The 15,127-nt window shown below is 48.6% G+C and overlaps 1 protein-coding gene across 1 annotated transcript in view; it reads right to left on the bottom strand.

The window, feature by feature from the left end:
• LOC118397921 (cell surface glycoprotein 1-like) overlaps positions 1 to 14,474 on the bottom strand; it is a 34,581-nt gene extending 20,107 nt beyond the window's left edge. Inside the window, exons 1-2 of the mRNA XM_052510823.1 lie at positions 14,374 to 14,474; positions 13,362 to 13,395 (exon numbers count right to left, since the gene is read on the bottom strand). Coding sequence (XP_052366783.1) covers positions 13,362 to 13,395; positions 14,374 to 14,455 — 116 coding nt within the window. The 5' untranslated portion in view covers positions 14,456 to 14,474. The remainder of the gene's footprint in view (positions 1 to 13,361; positions 13,396 to 14,373) is intronic.
• Positions 14,475 to 15,127: the final 653 nt, after the last annotated feature.

The raw sequence follows: 15,127 nt of genomic DNA, 5'->3' as shown, positions 1-15,127 counted from the left end.
TACAGAACACCCAGAGCAGGTTTCCTTCCATTACAGAACACCCAGAGCAGGTTTCCTTCCATTACAGAACACCCAGAGCAGGTTTCCTTCCATTACAGAACACCCAGAGCAGGTTTCCTTCCATTACAGAACACCCAGAGCAGGTTTCCTTCCATTACAGAACACCCAGAGCAGGTTTCCTTCCATTACAGAACACCCAGAGCAGGTTTCCTTCCATTACAGAACACCCAGAGCAGGTTTCCTTCCATTACAGAACACCCAGAGCAGGTTTCCTTCCATTATAGAACACCCAGAGCAGGTTTCCTTCCACAAACACAGCTGGTGTGTGTGTGTGTGTGTGTGTGTGTGTGTGTGTGTGTGTGTGTGTGTGTGTGTGTGTGTGTGTGTGTGTGTGTGTGTGTGTGTGTGTGTGTGTGTGTGTGTGTGTGTGTGTGTGGTCTATTTGTATGTACTCAACAACACATATCGTCAGACAAACCACAGATGCTTGAAATGATCTGAGCATTTTATTTCCCCTTTGTAGCACTCTGTCACAGACTGATCAGTCAACACACTGTCCAACCTAGAGCTAACAGACTGATCAGTCTACACTGTCCAACCTAGAGCTAACAGACTGATCAGTCTACACTGTCCAACCTAGAGCTAACAGACTGATCAGTCTACACTGTCCAACCTAGAGGTAACAGACTGATCAGTCTACACACTGTCCAGCCTAGAGCTAACAGACTGATCAGTCAACACACTGTCCAACCTATAGGTAACAGACTGATCAGTCTACACTGTCCAACCTAGAGCTAACAGACTGGTCAGTCTACACTGTCCAACCTAGAGGTAACAGACTGATCAGTCTACACTGTCCAACCTAGAGGTAACAGACTGATCAGTCTACACTGTCCAACCTAGAGCTAACAGACTGATCAGTCTACACACTGTCCAACCTAGAGCTAACAGACTGATCAGTCTACACTGTCCAACCTAGAGCTAACAGACTGATCAGTCTACACTGTCCAACCTAGAGCTAACAGACTGATCAGTCTACACTGTCCAACCTAGAGGTAACAGACTGATCAGTCTACACTGTCCAACCTAGAGCTAACAGACTGGTCAGTCTACACTGTCCAACCTAGAGGTAACAGACTGATCAGTCTACACTGTCCAACCTAGAGCTAACAGACTGATCAGTCTACACTGTCCAACCTAGAGCTAACAGACTGATCAGTCTACACTGTCCAACCTAGAGCTAACAGACTGATCAGTCAACACACTGTCCAACCTATAGGTAACAGACTGATCAGTCTACACTGTCCAACCTAGAGCTAACAGACTGGTCAGTCTACACTGTCCAACCTAGAGGTAACAGACTGATCAGTCTACACTGTCCAACCTAGAGGTAACAGACTGATCAGTCTACACTGTCCAACCTAGAGCTAACAGACTGATCAGTCTACACACTGTCCAACCTAGAGCTAACAGACTGATCAGTCTACACTGTCCAACCTAGAGCTAACAGACTGATCAGTCTACACTGTCCAACCTAGAGCTAACAGACTGATCAGTCTACACTGTCCAACCTAGAGGTAACAGACTGATCAGTCTACACTGTCCAACCTAGAGCTAACAGACTGGTCAGTCTACACTGTCCAACCTAGAGGTAACAGACTGATCAGTCTACACTGTCCAACCTAGAGCTAACAGACTGATCAGTCTACACTGTCCAACCTAGAGCTAACAGACTGATCAGTCTACACTGTCCAACCTAGAGGTAACAGACTGATCAGTCTACACACTGTCCAGCCTAGAGCTAACAGACTGATCAGTCAACACACTGTCCAACCTAGAGGTAACAGACTGATCAGTCTACACTGTCCAACCTAGAGCTAACAGACTGGTCAGTCTACACTGTCCAACCTAGAGGTAACAGACTGATCAGTCTACACTGTCCAACCTAGAGGTAACAGACTGATCAGTCTACACTGTCCAACCTAGAGCTAACAGACTGATCAGTCTACACACTGTCCAACCTAGAGCTAACAGACTGATCAGTCTACACTGTCCAACCTAGAGCTAACAGACTGATCAGTCTACACTGTCCAACCTAGAGCTAACAGACTGATCAGTCTACACTGTCCAACCTAGAGCTAACAGACTGATCAGTCTACACTGTCCAACCTAGAGGTAACAGACTGATCAGTCAACACACTGTCCAACCTAGAGGTAACAGAATGATCAGTCTACACACTGTCCAACCTAGAGCTAACAGACTGGTCAGTCAACACACCACTGTCCAACCTAGAGCTAACAGACTGATCAGTCTACACTGTCCAACCTAGAGCTAACAGACTGATCAGTCAACACACCACTGTCCAACCTAGAGCTAACAGACTGATCAGTCAACACACCACTGTCCAACCTAGAGCTAACAGACTGATCAGTCAACACACCACTGTCAACCTAGAGCTAACAGACTGATCAGTCAACACACTGTCCAACCTAGAGGTAACAGACTGGTCAGTCTACACACTGTCCAACCTAGAGGTAACAGACTGGTCAGTCTACACACTGTCCAACCTAGAGCTAACAGACTGATCAGTCTACACTGTCCAACCTAGAGCTAACAGACTGATCAGTCTACACTGTCCAACCTAGAGCTAACAGACTGATCAGTCTACACTGTCCAACCTAGAGCTAACAGACTGATCAGTCTACACACTGTCCAACCTAGAGCTAACAGACTGATCAGTCTACACTGTCCAACCTAGAGCTAACAGACTGATCAGTCTACACTGTCCAACCTAGAGCTAACAGACTGATCAGTCAACACACTGTCCAACCTAGAGGTAACAGACTGGTCAGTCTACACACTGTCCAACCTAGAGCTAACAGACTGATCAGTCAACACACTGTCCAACCTAGAGGTAACAGACTGGTCAGTCTACACACTGTCCAACCTAGAGCTAACAGACTGATCAGTCTACACTGTCCAACCTAGAGCTAACAGACTGATCAGTCTACACTGTCCAACCTAGAGCTAACAGACTGATCAGTCTACACTGTCCAACCTAGAGCTAACAGACTGATCAGTCTACACTGTCCAACCTAGAGCTAACAGACTGATCAGTCTACACACTGTCCAACCTAGAGCTAACAGACTGATCAGTCTACACTGTCCAACCTAGAGCTAACAGACTGATCAGTCTACACTGTCCAACCTAGAGCTAACAGACTGATCAGTCTACACTGTCCAACCTAGAGGTAACAGACTGGTCAGTCAACACACTGTCCAACCTAGAGCTAACAGACTGGTCAGTCTACACACTGTCCAACCTAGAGCTAACAGACTGATCAGTCTACACTGTCCAACCTAGAGGTAACATACTGGTCAGTCAACACACTGTCCAACCTAGAGCTAACAGACTGATCAGTCAACACACTGATCAGTCAACACACTGTCCAACCTAGAGCTAACAGACTAGTTCAACAGTGTTGTATTGTCTAGTCTGTCTAGTCTCTGTCTGCTGTTCTCTCTGTCTGCTGTTCTCTCTGTCTGCTGTTCTCTCTGTCTGCTGTTCTCTCTGTCTGCTGTTCTCTCTGTCTGCTGTTCTCTCTGTCTGCTGTTCTCTCTGTCTGCTGTTCTCTCTGTCTGCTGTTCTCTCTGTCTGCTGTTCTCTCTGTCTGCTGTTCTCTCTGTCTGCTGTTCTCTAGTTCGTCTGTCTGTTGTTCTCTCTAGTTCGTCTGTCTGTTGTTCTCTCTAGTTCGTCTGTCTGTTGTTCTCTCTAGTTCGTCTGTCTGTTGTTCTCTCTAGTTCGTCTGTCTGTTGTTCTCTCTAGTTCGTCTGTCTGGTGTTCTCTCTGGTTCGTCTGTCTGTTGTTCTCTCTAGTTCGCCTGTCTGTTGTTCTCTGTAGTTCGTCTGTCTGCTGTTCTCTCTAGTTCGTCTGTCTGTTGTTCTCTGTAGTTCGTCTGTCTGCTGTTCTCTCTAGTTTGACAGTCTGCTGTTCTCTCTAGTTTGACAGTCTGCTGTTCTCTCGGTCTGCTGTAGTGTCTAGTTCAACAGTGTTGTATTGTCTAGTCTGTCTAGTCTCTGTCTGCTGTTCTCTCTGTCTGCTGTTCTCTCTGTCTGCTGTTCTCTAGTTTGTGTGTCTGCTGTTCTCTCTGTCTGTTGTTCTCTCTAGTTCGTCTGTCTGGTGTTCTCTCTGGTTCATCTGTCTGTTGTTCTCTCTAGTTCGCCTGTCTGTTGTTCTCTGTAGTTCGTCTGTCTGCTGTTCTCTCTAGTTCGTCTGTCTGTTGTTCTCTGTAGTTCGTCTGTCTGCTGTTCTCTCTAGTTTGACAGTCTGCTGTTCTCTCGGTCTGCTGTAGTGTCTAGTTCAACAGTGTTGTATTGTCTAGTCTGTCTAGTCTCTGTCTGCTGTTCTCTCTGTCTGCTGTTCTCTCTGGTTCATCTGTCTGTTGTTCTCTCTAGTTCGTCTGGCTGTTGTTCTCTGTAGTTCGCCTGTCTGTTGTTCTCTGTAGTTCGTCTGTCTGCTGTTCTCTCTAGTTCGTCTGTCTGTTGTTCTCTGTAGTTCGTCTGTCTGCTGTTCTCTCTAGTTTGACAGTCTGCTGTTCTCTCTAGTTTGACAGTCTGCTGTTCTCTCGGTCTGCTGTAGTGTCTAGTTCAACAGTGTTGTATTGTCTAGTCTGTCTAGTCTCTGTCTGCTGTTCTCTCTGTCTGCTGTTCTCTCTGTCTGCTGTTCTCTCTAGTTTGTGTGTCTGCTGTTCTCTCTGTCTGTTGTTCTCTCTAGTTCGTCTGTCTGGTGTTCTCTCTGGTTCATCTGTCTGTTGTTCTCTCTAGTTCGCCTGTCTGTTGTTCTCTGTAGTTCGTCTGTCTGCTGTTCTCTCTAGTTCGTCTGTCTGTTGTTCTCTGTAGTTCGTCTGTCTGCTGTTCTCTCTAGTTTGACAGTCTGCTGTTCTCTCGGTCTGCTGTAGTGTCTAGTTCAACAGTGTTGTATTGTCTAGTCTGTCTAGTCTCTGTCTGCTGTTCTCTCTGTCTGCTGTTCTCTCTGGTTCATCTGTCTGTTGTTCTCTCTAGTTCGTCTGGCTGTTGTTCTCTGTAGTTCGTCTGTCTGCTCTTCTCTCTAGTTTGACAGTCTGCTGTTCTCTCTGTCTGTTGTTCTCTCTAGTTCGTCTGTCTGCTGTTCTCTCTGTCTGCTGTTCTCTCTAGTTCGTCTGTCTGCTGTTCTCTCTAGTTCGTCTGTCTGCTGTTCTCTCTGTCTGCTGTTCTCTCTATATAATAATATATGCCATTTAGCAGACGCTTTTATCCAAAGCGACTTACAGTCATGTGTGCATACATTCTACGTATGGGTGGTCTCTAGTTCATCTGTCTGTTGTTCTCTCTAGTTTGACAGTCTGCTGTTCTGTCTGTCTGTTGTTCTCTCTAATTCGTCTGTCTGTTGTTCTCTCTAATTCGTCTGTCTGCTGTTCTCTCTAGTTTGTCTGTCTGCTGTTCTCTCTAGTTTGACAGTCTGCTGTTCTCTCTAGTTTGACAGTCTGCTGTTCTCTCTAGTTTGACAGTCTGCTGTTCTCTCTAGTTTGACAATCTGCTGTTCTCTCTAGTTTGACAATCTGCTGTTCTCTCTAGTTCGTCTGTCTGCTGTTCTATCTAGTTCGTCTGTCTGCTGTTCTCTCTAGTTTGACAGTCTGCTGTTCTCTCTAGTTTGACAGTCTGCTGTTCTCTCTAGTTTGACAGTCTGCGGTTCTCTCTGTCTGCTGTTCTCTCTCGTTCGTCTGTCTGTTGTTCTCTCTAGTTTGACAGTCTGCTGTTCTCTCTGTCTGTTGTTCTCTCTAGTTTGACAGTCTGCTGTTCTCTCTAGTTTGTCTGTCTGTTGTTCTCTCTGTCTGTTGTTCTCTCTAGTTTGTCTGTCTGCTGTTCTCTCTGTCTGTTGTTCTCTGTAGTTCGACAGTCTGCTGTTCTCTCTGTCTGTTGTTCTCTGTAGTTCGACAGTCTGCTGTTCTCTCTGTCTGTTGTTCTCTCTAGTTCGTCTGTCTGCTCTTCTCTCTAGTTCGTCTGTCTGCTCTTCTCTCTAGTTCGTGTCTCTGTTGTTCTCTCTGTCTGTTGTTCTCTCTAGTTCGTCTGTCTGCTCTTCTCTCTAGTTCGTCTGTCTGCTCTTCTCTCTAGTTCGTATCTCTGTTGTTCTCTCTGTCTGCTGTTCTCTCTGTCTGTTGTTCTCTCTAGTTCGTGTCTCTGTTGTTCTCTCTGCCTGTGCTTTCTCTCCTACTCTCTTTCCTTCCCTCAGGGGAAACCCAGAGGATAACGGTGGAAAGCTCATATCCTCTCAAGAGGGGAAACCTTTCCGACAAAACAATCACAAACAACCTTGAACGTTGACAGAGTCTACATACCCAAACTGTAGAGTACCTTCCGCCTCCCTCTGTCTGTTGTAGTGTCTCTTTGTTCCTCTCCTGTCTCTGTTCCTCTCCTGTCTGCTCTACTTTCTGAGTATACTGCTGGTTTATACAGAACAGAGCAATGTTGACTTCTAGCTGCTAACTATGTCCAGATCCATGAGTCACACATAACACATCCCAGCTAGCAGGAGGGGGAGGGTGAACAAACTCCCCCTATACCCTACTTGAACCTCCGGCTCTTCCCTCACTTCTGCTCATCCCTCCTCCCCCCTCCTTCTCTTCCCCCTCCCTGCCCTTCCCTCCTTCTCTTCCCCCTCCTGCCCTTCCCCCCTTCTCTTCCCCCCTCCTGCCCTTCCCTCCTTCTCTTCCCCCTCCTGCCCTTCCCCCTTCTCTTCCCCCTCCTTCTCTTCCCTCACTTCTGCTCATCCCTCCTTCCCCCTCCTGCTCTTCCCTCACTTCTGCTCTTCCCTCCTTCCCCCTCCTTCTCTTCCCCTACTGCTCATCCCTCCTTCTCTTCCTTCTCTTCCCTCCTTCTGCTCTTCCCTCCTTCCCCCTACTTCTCTTCCCCCTCCTGCTCTTCCCTCCTTCCCCCCTCCTGCTCTTCCCTCCCCCCCCCCCTACTTCTCTTCCCCCTCCTGCTCTTCCCTCCTTCCCCCCTACTTCTCTTCCCCCCCCCTGCTCTTCCCTCCTTCCCCCCTACTTCTCTTCCCCCTCCTGCTCTTCCCTCCTTCCCCCTCCTCCTGCTCTTCCCTCCTTCCCCCTACTTCTCTTCCCCCTCCTGCTCTTCCCTCCTTCCCCCTACTTCTCTTCCCCCCTCCTGCTCTTCCCTCCTTCCCCCTACTTCTCTTCCCCCTCCTGCTCTTCCCTCCTTCCTCCCCTACTTCTCTTCCCCCTCTCCTCCTCTACTCCCCCTCCACCTCCTCTCCTCTCCCATCTCCTCCTCTACTCCCCCTCTCCTCCTCTACTCCCCCTCTCCTCCTCTACTCCCCGCACCTCTCCTCCTCTACTCCCCGCACCTCTCCTCCTCTACTCCCCCGCACCTCTCCTCCTCTACTCCCCCGCACCTCTCCTCCTCTACTCCCCCCTCTCCTCCTCTACTCCCCCTCTCCTCCCCTCTACTCCCCCGCACCTCTCCTCCTCTACTCCCCCGCACCTCTCTCCTCTACTCCCCCGCACCTCTCCTCCTCACCTCTCCTCCTCTACTCCCCATCTCCTCCTCTACTCCCTCCTCTACTCCCCCGCACCTCTACTCCCCACCTCTCCTCCTCTACTCCCCCATCTCCTCCTCTACTCCCCCTCTACTCCCCCTCCTCCTCCCCTCCTCCCAAACTATTTGCTTACATGCATCAGTATATACTTCCTGACATTGAGTAATAATCTCCTAAACCTCTGGGTTAAGAGGTTGCCTTCAAACTCTGATCTAAGGTCAGTTTTTCTTTGCATTCCCCCCTTCTTACGGTTAAGGCCTAACATCAGGTTGGGCTAAACTGATTTCAGATCAGTGTCTGAAGTTTGGGGAAACTTCTATCCACAGCCAGAGGAACCTCTGTTACCGTGCCAACCGACTGAAGCTGGAGCCACATAGTTCCAGGGTTGTGTCACAAGAGGCAGAAAATAAGTAGTCCCGGCCCAACCCCAACACCGCACCGGGATACACCGAGACGGCTGAGAGAGAGAGAGAGGAACAAGTAGTCCCAGCTGTGTTTTAAATAAGATTTATTTTATTATTTAATGGTGGAATGGAAAACAGAGATTTAATTGCATCCACTAATACGAAACATATTGCTTGTAACGCAGAAACGTCTTTATTTTCGGTATTTTGATCCCGAACAGCGTTTATTAGAGGTATGGTTAGCGCCATTTTGAAATGCACAGTAAAAGTTACACTATTCAAAATAAGGAAGTTGTGTTCACGGCCGTAGCGATCTGCTCTCAGTCTCCAGCTTCATGAGGAAGTTGTGTTCATGGCCGTAGCGATCTGCTCTCAGTCTCCAGCTTCATGAGGAAGTTGTGTTCATGGCCGTAGCGATCTGCTCTCAGTCTCCAGCTTCATGAGGAAGTTGTGTTCATGGCCGTAGCGATCTGCTCTCAGTCTCCAGCTTCATGAGGAAGACGTGTTCATGGCCGTAGCGATCTGCTCTCAGTCTCCAGCTTCATGAGGAAGTTGTGTTCATGGCCGTAGCGATCTGCTCTCAGTCTCCAGCTTCATGAGGAAGTTGTGTTCATGGCCGTAGCGATCTGCTCTCAGTCTCCAGCTTCATGAGGAAGACGTGTTCATGGCCGTAGCGATCTGCTCTCAGTCTCCAGCTTCATGAGGAAGTTGTGTTCATGGCCGTAGCGATCTGCTCTCAGTCTCCAGCTTCATGAGGAAGACGTGTTCATGGCCGTAGCGATCTGCTCTCAGTCTCCAGCTTCATGAGGAAGTTGTGTTCATGGCCGTAGCGATCTGCTCTCAGTCTCCAGCTTCATGAGGAAGACGTGTTCATGGCCGTAGCGATCTGCTCTCAGTCTCCAGCTTCATGAGGAAGTTGTGTTCATGGCCGTAGCGATCTGCTCTCTGTCTCCAGCTTCATGAGGAAGTTGTGTTCATGGCCGTAGCGATCTGCTCTCTGTCTCCAGCTTCATGAGGAAGTTGTGTTCACGGCCGTAGCGATCTGCTCTCTGTCTCCAGCTTCATGAGGAAGTTGTGTTCATGGCCGTAGCGATCTGCTCTCTGTCTCCAGCTTCATGAGGAAGTTGTGTTCATGGCCGTAGCGATCTGCTCTCTGTCTCCAGCTTCATGAGGAAGTTGTGTTCATGGCCGTAGCGATCTGCTCTCTGTCTCCAGCTTCATGAGGAAGTTGTGTTCATGGCCGTAACGATCTGCTCTCAGTCTCCAGCTTCATGAGGAAGTTGTGTTCATGGCCGTAGCGATCTGCTCTCTGTCTCCAGCTTCATGAGGAAGACGTGTTCATGGCCGTAGCGATCTGCTCTCTGTCTCCAGCTTCATGAGGAAGACGTGTTATTGTATGTCATATCATTTGAAAGGGTTGTTCTCATCTTTCAAAATACTGTCTGTTTCCTGTTTCCATATATGGTTTGACACCAGCCAATTTATGCTAATTCATGTACACAGAGGTCACGGTCTCAGTACATTCTGGAATTACAAAAACTATTTTTCCGATGATGCAACAATGACAATATGGCGATGTCCAATTAGCTGGTGTTCTAAAGCTGAGTGTTTCCATTCCTCTTTAACGTTTAACCTGCTAATACGTCACATAAATATTGTTCAGAAGGGTGATTGTACAGTTCTACAGTCCCGCTCAACCAACCATATAAAACCACTAGCCATGCTAACAGCTCCTAGCCCGACAGTTCTACAGTCCCGCTCAGCCAACCATATAAAACCACTAGCCATGCTAACAGCTCCTAGCACGACAGTCCCGCTCAGCCAGCCATATAAAACCACTAGCCATGCTAACAGCTCCTAGCCCGACAGTTCTACAGTCCCGCTCAGCCAACCATATAAAACCACTAGCCATGCTAACAGCTCCTAGCCCGACAGTTCTACAGTCCCGCTCAGCCAACCATATAAAACCACTAGCCATGCTAACAGCTCCTAGCACGACAGTTCTACAGTCCCGCTCAGCCAGCCATATAAAACCACTAGCCATGCTAACAGCTCCTAGCCCGACAGTTCTACAGTCCCGCTCAGCCAACCATACAAAACCACTAGCCATGCTAACAGCTCCTAGCACGACAGTTCTACAGTCCCGCTCAGCCAACCATATAAAACCACTAGCCATGCTAAAAGCTCCTAGCACGACAGTTCTACAGTCCCGCTCAGTCAACCATATAAAACCACTAGACATGCTAACGGCTCCTAGCCCGACAGTTCTACAGTCCTGCTCAGCCAACCATAGAAAACCACTAGCCATGCTAACAGCTCCTAGCCCGACAGTTCTACAGTCCTGCTCAGCCAACCATATAAAACCACTAGCCATGCTAACAGCTCCTAGCCCGGCAGTTCTACAGTCCTGCTTAGCCAACCATATAAAACCACTAGCCATGCTAACAGCTCCTAGCCCGACAGTTCTACAGTCCGCTCAGCCAACCATACAAAACCACTAGCCATGCTAACAGCTCCTAGCCCGACAGTCCGCTCAGCCAACCATATAAAACCACTAGCCATGCTAACAGCTCCTAGCCCGACAGTCCGCTCAGCCAACCATATAAAACCACTAGCCATGCTAACAGCTCCTAGCCTGACAGTTCTACAGTCCCGCTCAGCCAACCATATAAAACCACTAGCCATGCTAACAGCTCCTAGCCCGGCAGTTCTACAGTCCCGCTCAGCCAACCATATAAAACCACTAGCCATGCTAACAGCTCCTAGCCCGACAGTTCTACAGTCCCGCTCAGCCAACCATATAAAACCACTAGCCATGCTAACAGCTCCTCGCCCGAAAGTTCTACAGTCCCGCTCAGCCAACCATATAAAACCACTAGCCATGCTAACAGCTCCTAGCCCGACAGTTCTACAGTCCCGCTCAGCCAACCATATAAAACCACTAGCCATGCTAACAGCTCCTAGCACGACAGTTCTACAGTCCCGCTCAGCCAGCCATATAAAACCACTAGCCATGCTAACAGCTCCTAGCCCGACAGTTCTACAGTCCCGCTCAGCCAACCATACAAAACCACTAGCCATGCTAACAGCTCCTAGCACGACAGTTCTACAGTCCCGCTCAGCCAACCATATAAAACCACTAGCCATGCTAAAAGCTCCTAGCACGACAGTTCTACAGTCCCGCTCAGTCAACCATATAAAACCACTAGACATGCTAACGGCTCCTAGCCCGACAGTTCTACAGTCCTGCTCAGCCAACCATAGAAAACCACTAGCCATGCTAACAGCTCCTAGCCCGACAGTTCTACAGTCCTGCTCAGCCAACCATATAAAACCACTAGCCATGCTAACAGCTCCTAGCCCGGCAGTTCTACAGTCCTGCTTAGCCAACCATATAAAACCACTAGCCATGCTAACAGCTCCTAGCCCGACAGTTCTACAGTCCGCTCAGCCAACCATACAAAACCACTAGCCATGCTAACAGCTCCTAGCCCGACAGTCCGCTCAGCCAACCATATAAAACCACTAGCCATGCTAACAGCTCCTAGCCCGACAGTCCGCTCAGCCAACCATATAAAACCACTAGCCATGCTAACAGCTCCTAGCCTGACAGTTCTACAGTCCCGCTCAGCCAACCATATAAAACCACTAGCCATGCTAACAGCTCCTAGCCCGGCAGTTCTACAGTCCCGCTCAGCCAACCATATAAAACCACTAGCCATGCTAACAGCTCCTAGCCCGACAGTTCTACAGTCCCGCTCAGCCAACCATATAAAACCACTAGCCATGCTAACAGCTCCTCGCCGAAAGTTCTACAGTCCGCTCAGCCAACCATATAAAACCACTAGCCATGCTAACCGCTCCTAGCACGACAGTTCTACAGTCCCGCTCAGCCAACCATATAAAACCACTAGCCATGCTAACAGCTCCTAGCCCGACAGTTCTACAGTCCCGCTCAGCCAACCATATAAAACCACTAGCCATGCTAACAGCTCCTAGCCCGACAGTTCTACAGTCCCGCTCAGCCAACCATATAAAACCACTAGCCATGCTAACAGCTCCTAGCACGACAGTTCTACAGTCCCGCTCAGCCAACTATATAAAACCACTAGCCATGCTAACAGCTCCTAGCCCAACAGTTCTACAGTCCCGCTCAGCCAACCATATAAAACCACTAGCCATGCTAACAGCTCCTAGCCCAACAGTTCTACAGTCCCGCTCAGCAAACCATATAAAACCACTAGCCATGCTAACAGCTCATAGCCCGACAGTTCTACAGTCCCGCTCAGCCAACCATATAAAACCACTAGCCATGCTAACAGCTCCTAGCCCGACAGTTCTACAGTCCCGCTCAGCCAACCATATAAAACCACTAGCCATGCTAACAGCTCCGAGCCCGACAGTTCTACAGTCCCGCTCAGCCAACCATATAAAACCACTAGCCATGCTAACAGCTCCTAGCCCGACAGTTCTACAGTCCCGCTCAGCAAACCATATAAAACCACTAGCCATGCTAACAGCTCATAGCCCGACAGTTCTACAGTCCCGCTCAGCCAACCATATAAAACCACTAGCCATGCTAACAGCTCCTCGCCCGACAGTTCTACAGTCCCGCTCATCCAACCATATAAAACCACTAGCCATGCTTACAGCTCCTAGCCCGGCAATTCTACAGTCAACCATATAAAACCACTAGCCATGCTAACAGCTCCTAGCACGACAGTTCTACAGTCCCGCTCAGCCAACCATATAAAACCACTAGCCATGCTAACAGCTCCTAGCCCGACAGTTCTACAGTCCACCATATAAAACCACTAGCCATGCTAACAGCTCCTAGCCCGACAGTTCTACAGTCCACCATATAAAACCACTAGCCATGCTAACAGCTCCTAGCCCGACAGTTCTACAGTCGACCATATAAAACCACTAGCCATGTTAACAGCTCCTAGCACGACAGTTCTACAGTCCCGCTCAGCCAACCATATAAAACCACTAGCCATGCTAACAGCTCCTAGCCCGAAAGCAAGTGCGAGTAAAGCAAAGTCATCATTTATATGGCAGATGAGTAATAGAGAGGAAAAATAGGATGTATCCCAAACGGCACCCTTTTCCCTATATAGTGCACTACTTTAGACCAGAGCCCTATTCCCTATATAGTGCACTACTTTAGACCAGAGCCCTATTCAAAAATATAGTACACTACTTTAGACTAGAGCCCTATTCCCTATATAGAGCACTACTTTACACGAGGGACCATTGGGAACAGGGGGTCATTTGGGACACTCTGGTCAGAAGTAGTGCACTAGAGATAGAATAGGGTACTGTTTGAGATACACAATATGTCTGTCAAAACTGGCAGATCTCTCACCTGAGTCTGTGGTCTTTCTGCCTCTCTGAGCGCTCTGTGGAGAGAGAGAGAGAGAGAGAGAGAGAGGGAGAGAAAGAGAGAAAGAGAGAGAAAGAGAGAGAAAGAGAGCAGAGAAGAGAGGGGAGAGAGAAGAGAGGAGGGGAGAGAGAAGAGAGGAGGGGAGAGAGAAGAGAGGAGGGGAGAGAGAAGAAAGGAAGGGAGAGAGAAGGGGGAAGGGAGAGAGAAGAAAGGAAGGGAGAGAGAAGAGGGGAAGGGAGAGAAAAGAGGGGAAGGGAGAGAAAGAGAAGGGAGAGAAAAGAGGAAGGGAGAGAAAGAGGGAAGGGAGAGAAAAGAGGGGAAGGGAGAGAAAAGAGGGGAAGGGAGAGAGAAGAGGGGAAGGGAGAGAAAAGAGGGGAAGGGACAGAGAAGGGAGAGGGAAAGGGACAGAGAAGGGAGAGAGAAGAGGGAAAGAGAAGGGAGAGAGAAGAGGGAAAGGGACAGAGAAGGGAGAGAGAAGAGGGAAAGGGACAGAGAAGGGAGAGAGAAGAGGGAAAGGGACAGAGAAGGGAGAGAGAAGATGGGGAAGGGACAGAAAAGAGGGAAAGGGACAGAGAAGGGAGAGAGAAGAGGGGGAAGGGACAGAAAAGAGGGAAAGGGACAGAGAAGGGAGAGAGAAGAGGGAAAGGGACAGAGAAGGGAGAGAAAAGAGGGGGAAGGGAGAGAAAAGAGGGAAAGGGACAGAGAAGGGAGAGAAGAGGGGAAGGGAGAGAAAAGAGGGAAAGGACAGAGAAGGGAGAGAAAAGAGGAAAGGGAGAGAGAAGAGGGAAAGGACAGAGAAGAGGGAAAGGACAGAGAAGGGAGAGAGAAGAGGGAAAGGGACAGAGAAGGGAGATAGAGAGCGAAATAGAGAGGGAACGAGAGAAGCCTTGGTCAAGACATCGCCACACAAACTCATTAATCTCTTCAACCTCCCTGTAAACTCCTCCCGTAGTCATTTCTATAAAAAGAGAATGAATTCTCAAATCAAACCTACCTGCTCCAATAGAATAAATATATAGATAACTTCCCCCAGCATCTAAAGTTCCTCTCGTCTCTGCTTCAGATAAAAGAAACATCCACAGAACGATCACAGCAGAAATCCAACACTTCAGAGAACTGAAGAGCCAATGGAGAGAAGGAAAGCCCACCGCTGTCCAATGAAACTCTCTCTCTCTCCCGGGGTTCCAGAATGTGGAAATTATGATTGGAACCCTCTGCCAATCCCTGCATGCTGATTGGTTGGTTAAAATAAAGCCTGTAGCTGTGATGGGCTGGGCAGCAGAAAACACCAGTCAGTCTGGGGGAGTCATCAATGTTTCCAGATGCATTAGAACTTATTGTAGCCAGTTAACTACAGCTCCGAGAGCAGAGAGTAGAGAAGCTTAAAGGCTGTAATATACATTGAGTTATAACGCATTACCAAATCAAACCAAAAAATCAAGATCATAATAAACTGGGTGGTTCAATGTCTAAATGCTGATTGGCTGACAGGCGTTGGTATATCAGATCATATACCACGGGTATGACAAAATATTACTGTTGTAATTACATTGGTAACTAGTTTATAACAGCAAGAAGGCACCTCAGGGGTTTGTGGTATATGGCCAATATACCACGGCTAAGGACTGTATACGGGCACTCCGCGTTGCGTCGTGCCCAAGAACAGTCCTTAGCCGTGGTATATATCACAACGCCTCGGGCCTTATTGCTTAAACATAATGCTGCTATGAAGGGTGCTGCCTGTTAAC

Source organism: Oncorhynchus keta, unplaced genomic scaffold (genome assembly GCF_023373465.1).
Source record: "Oncorhynchus keta strain PuntledgeMale-10-30-2019 unplaced genomic scaffold, Oket_V2 Un_contig_6160_pilon_pilon, whole genome shotgun sequence".
In the NCBI taxonomy this organism is placed as follows: domain Eukaryota; kingdom Metazoa; phylum Chordata; class Actinopteri; order Salmoniformes; family Salmonidae; genus Oncorhynchus; species Oncorhynchus keta.
The sequence above is the reverse complement of the archived record's forward strand: the minus strand, read 5'-3'. Positions and strand labels throughout refer to the sequence as shown.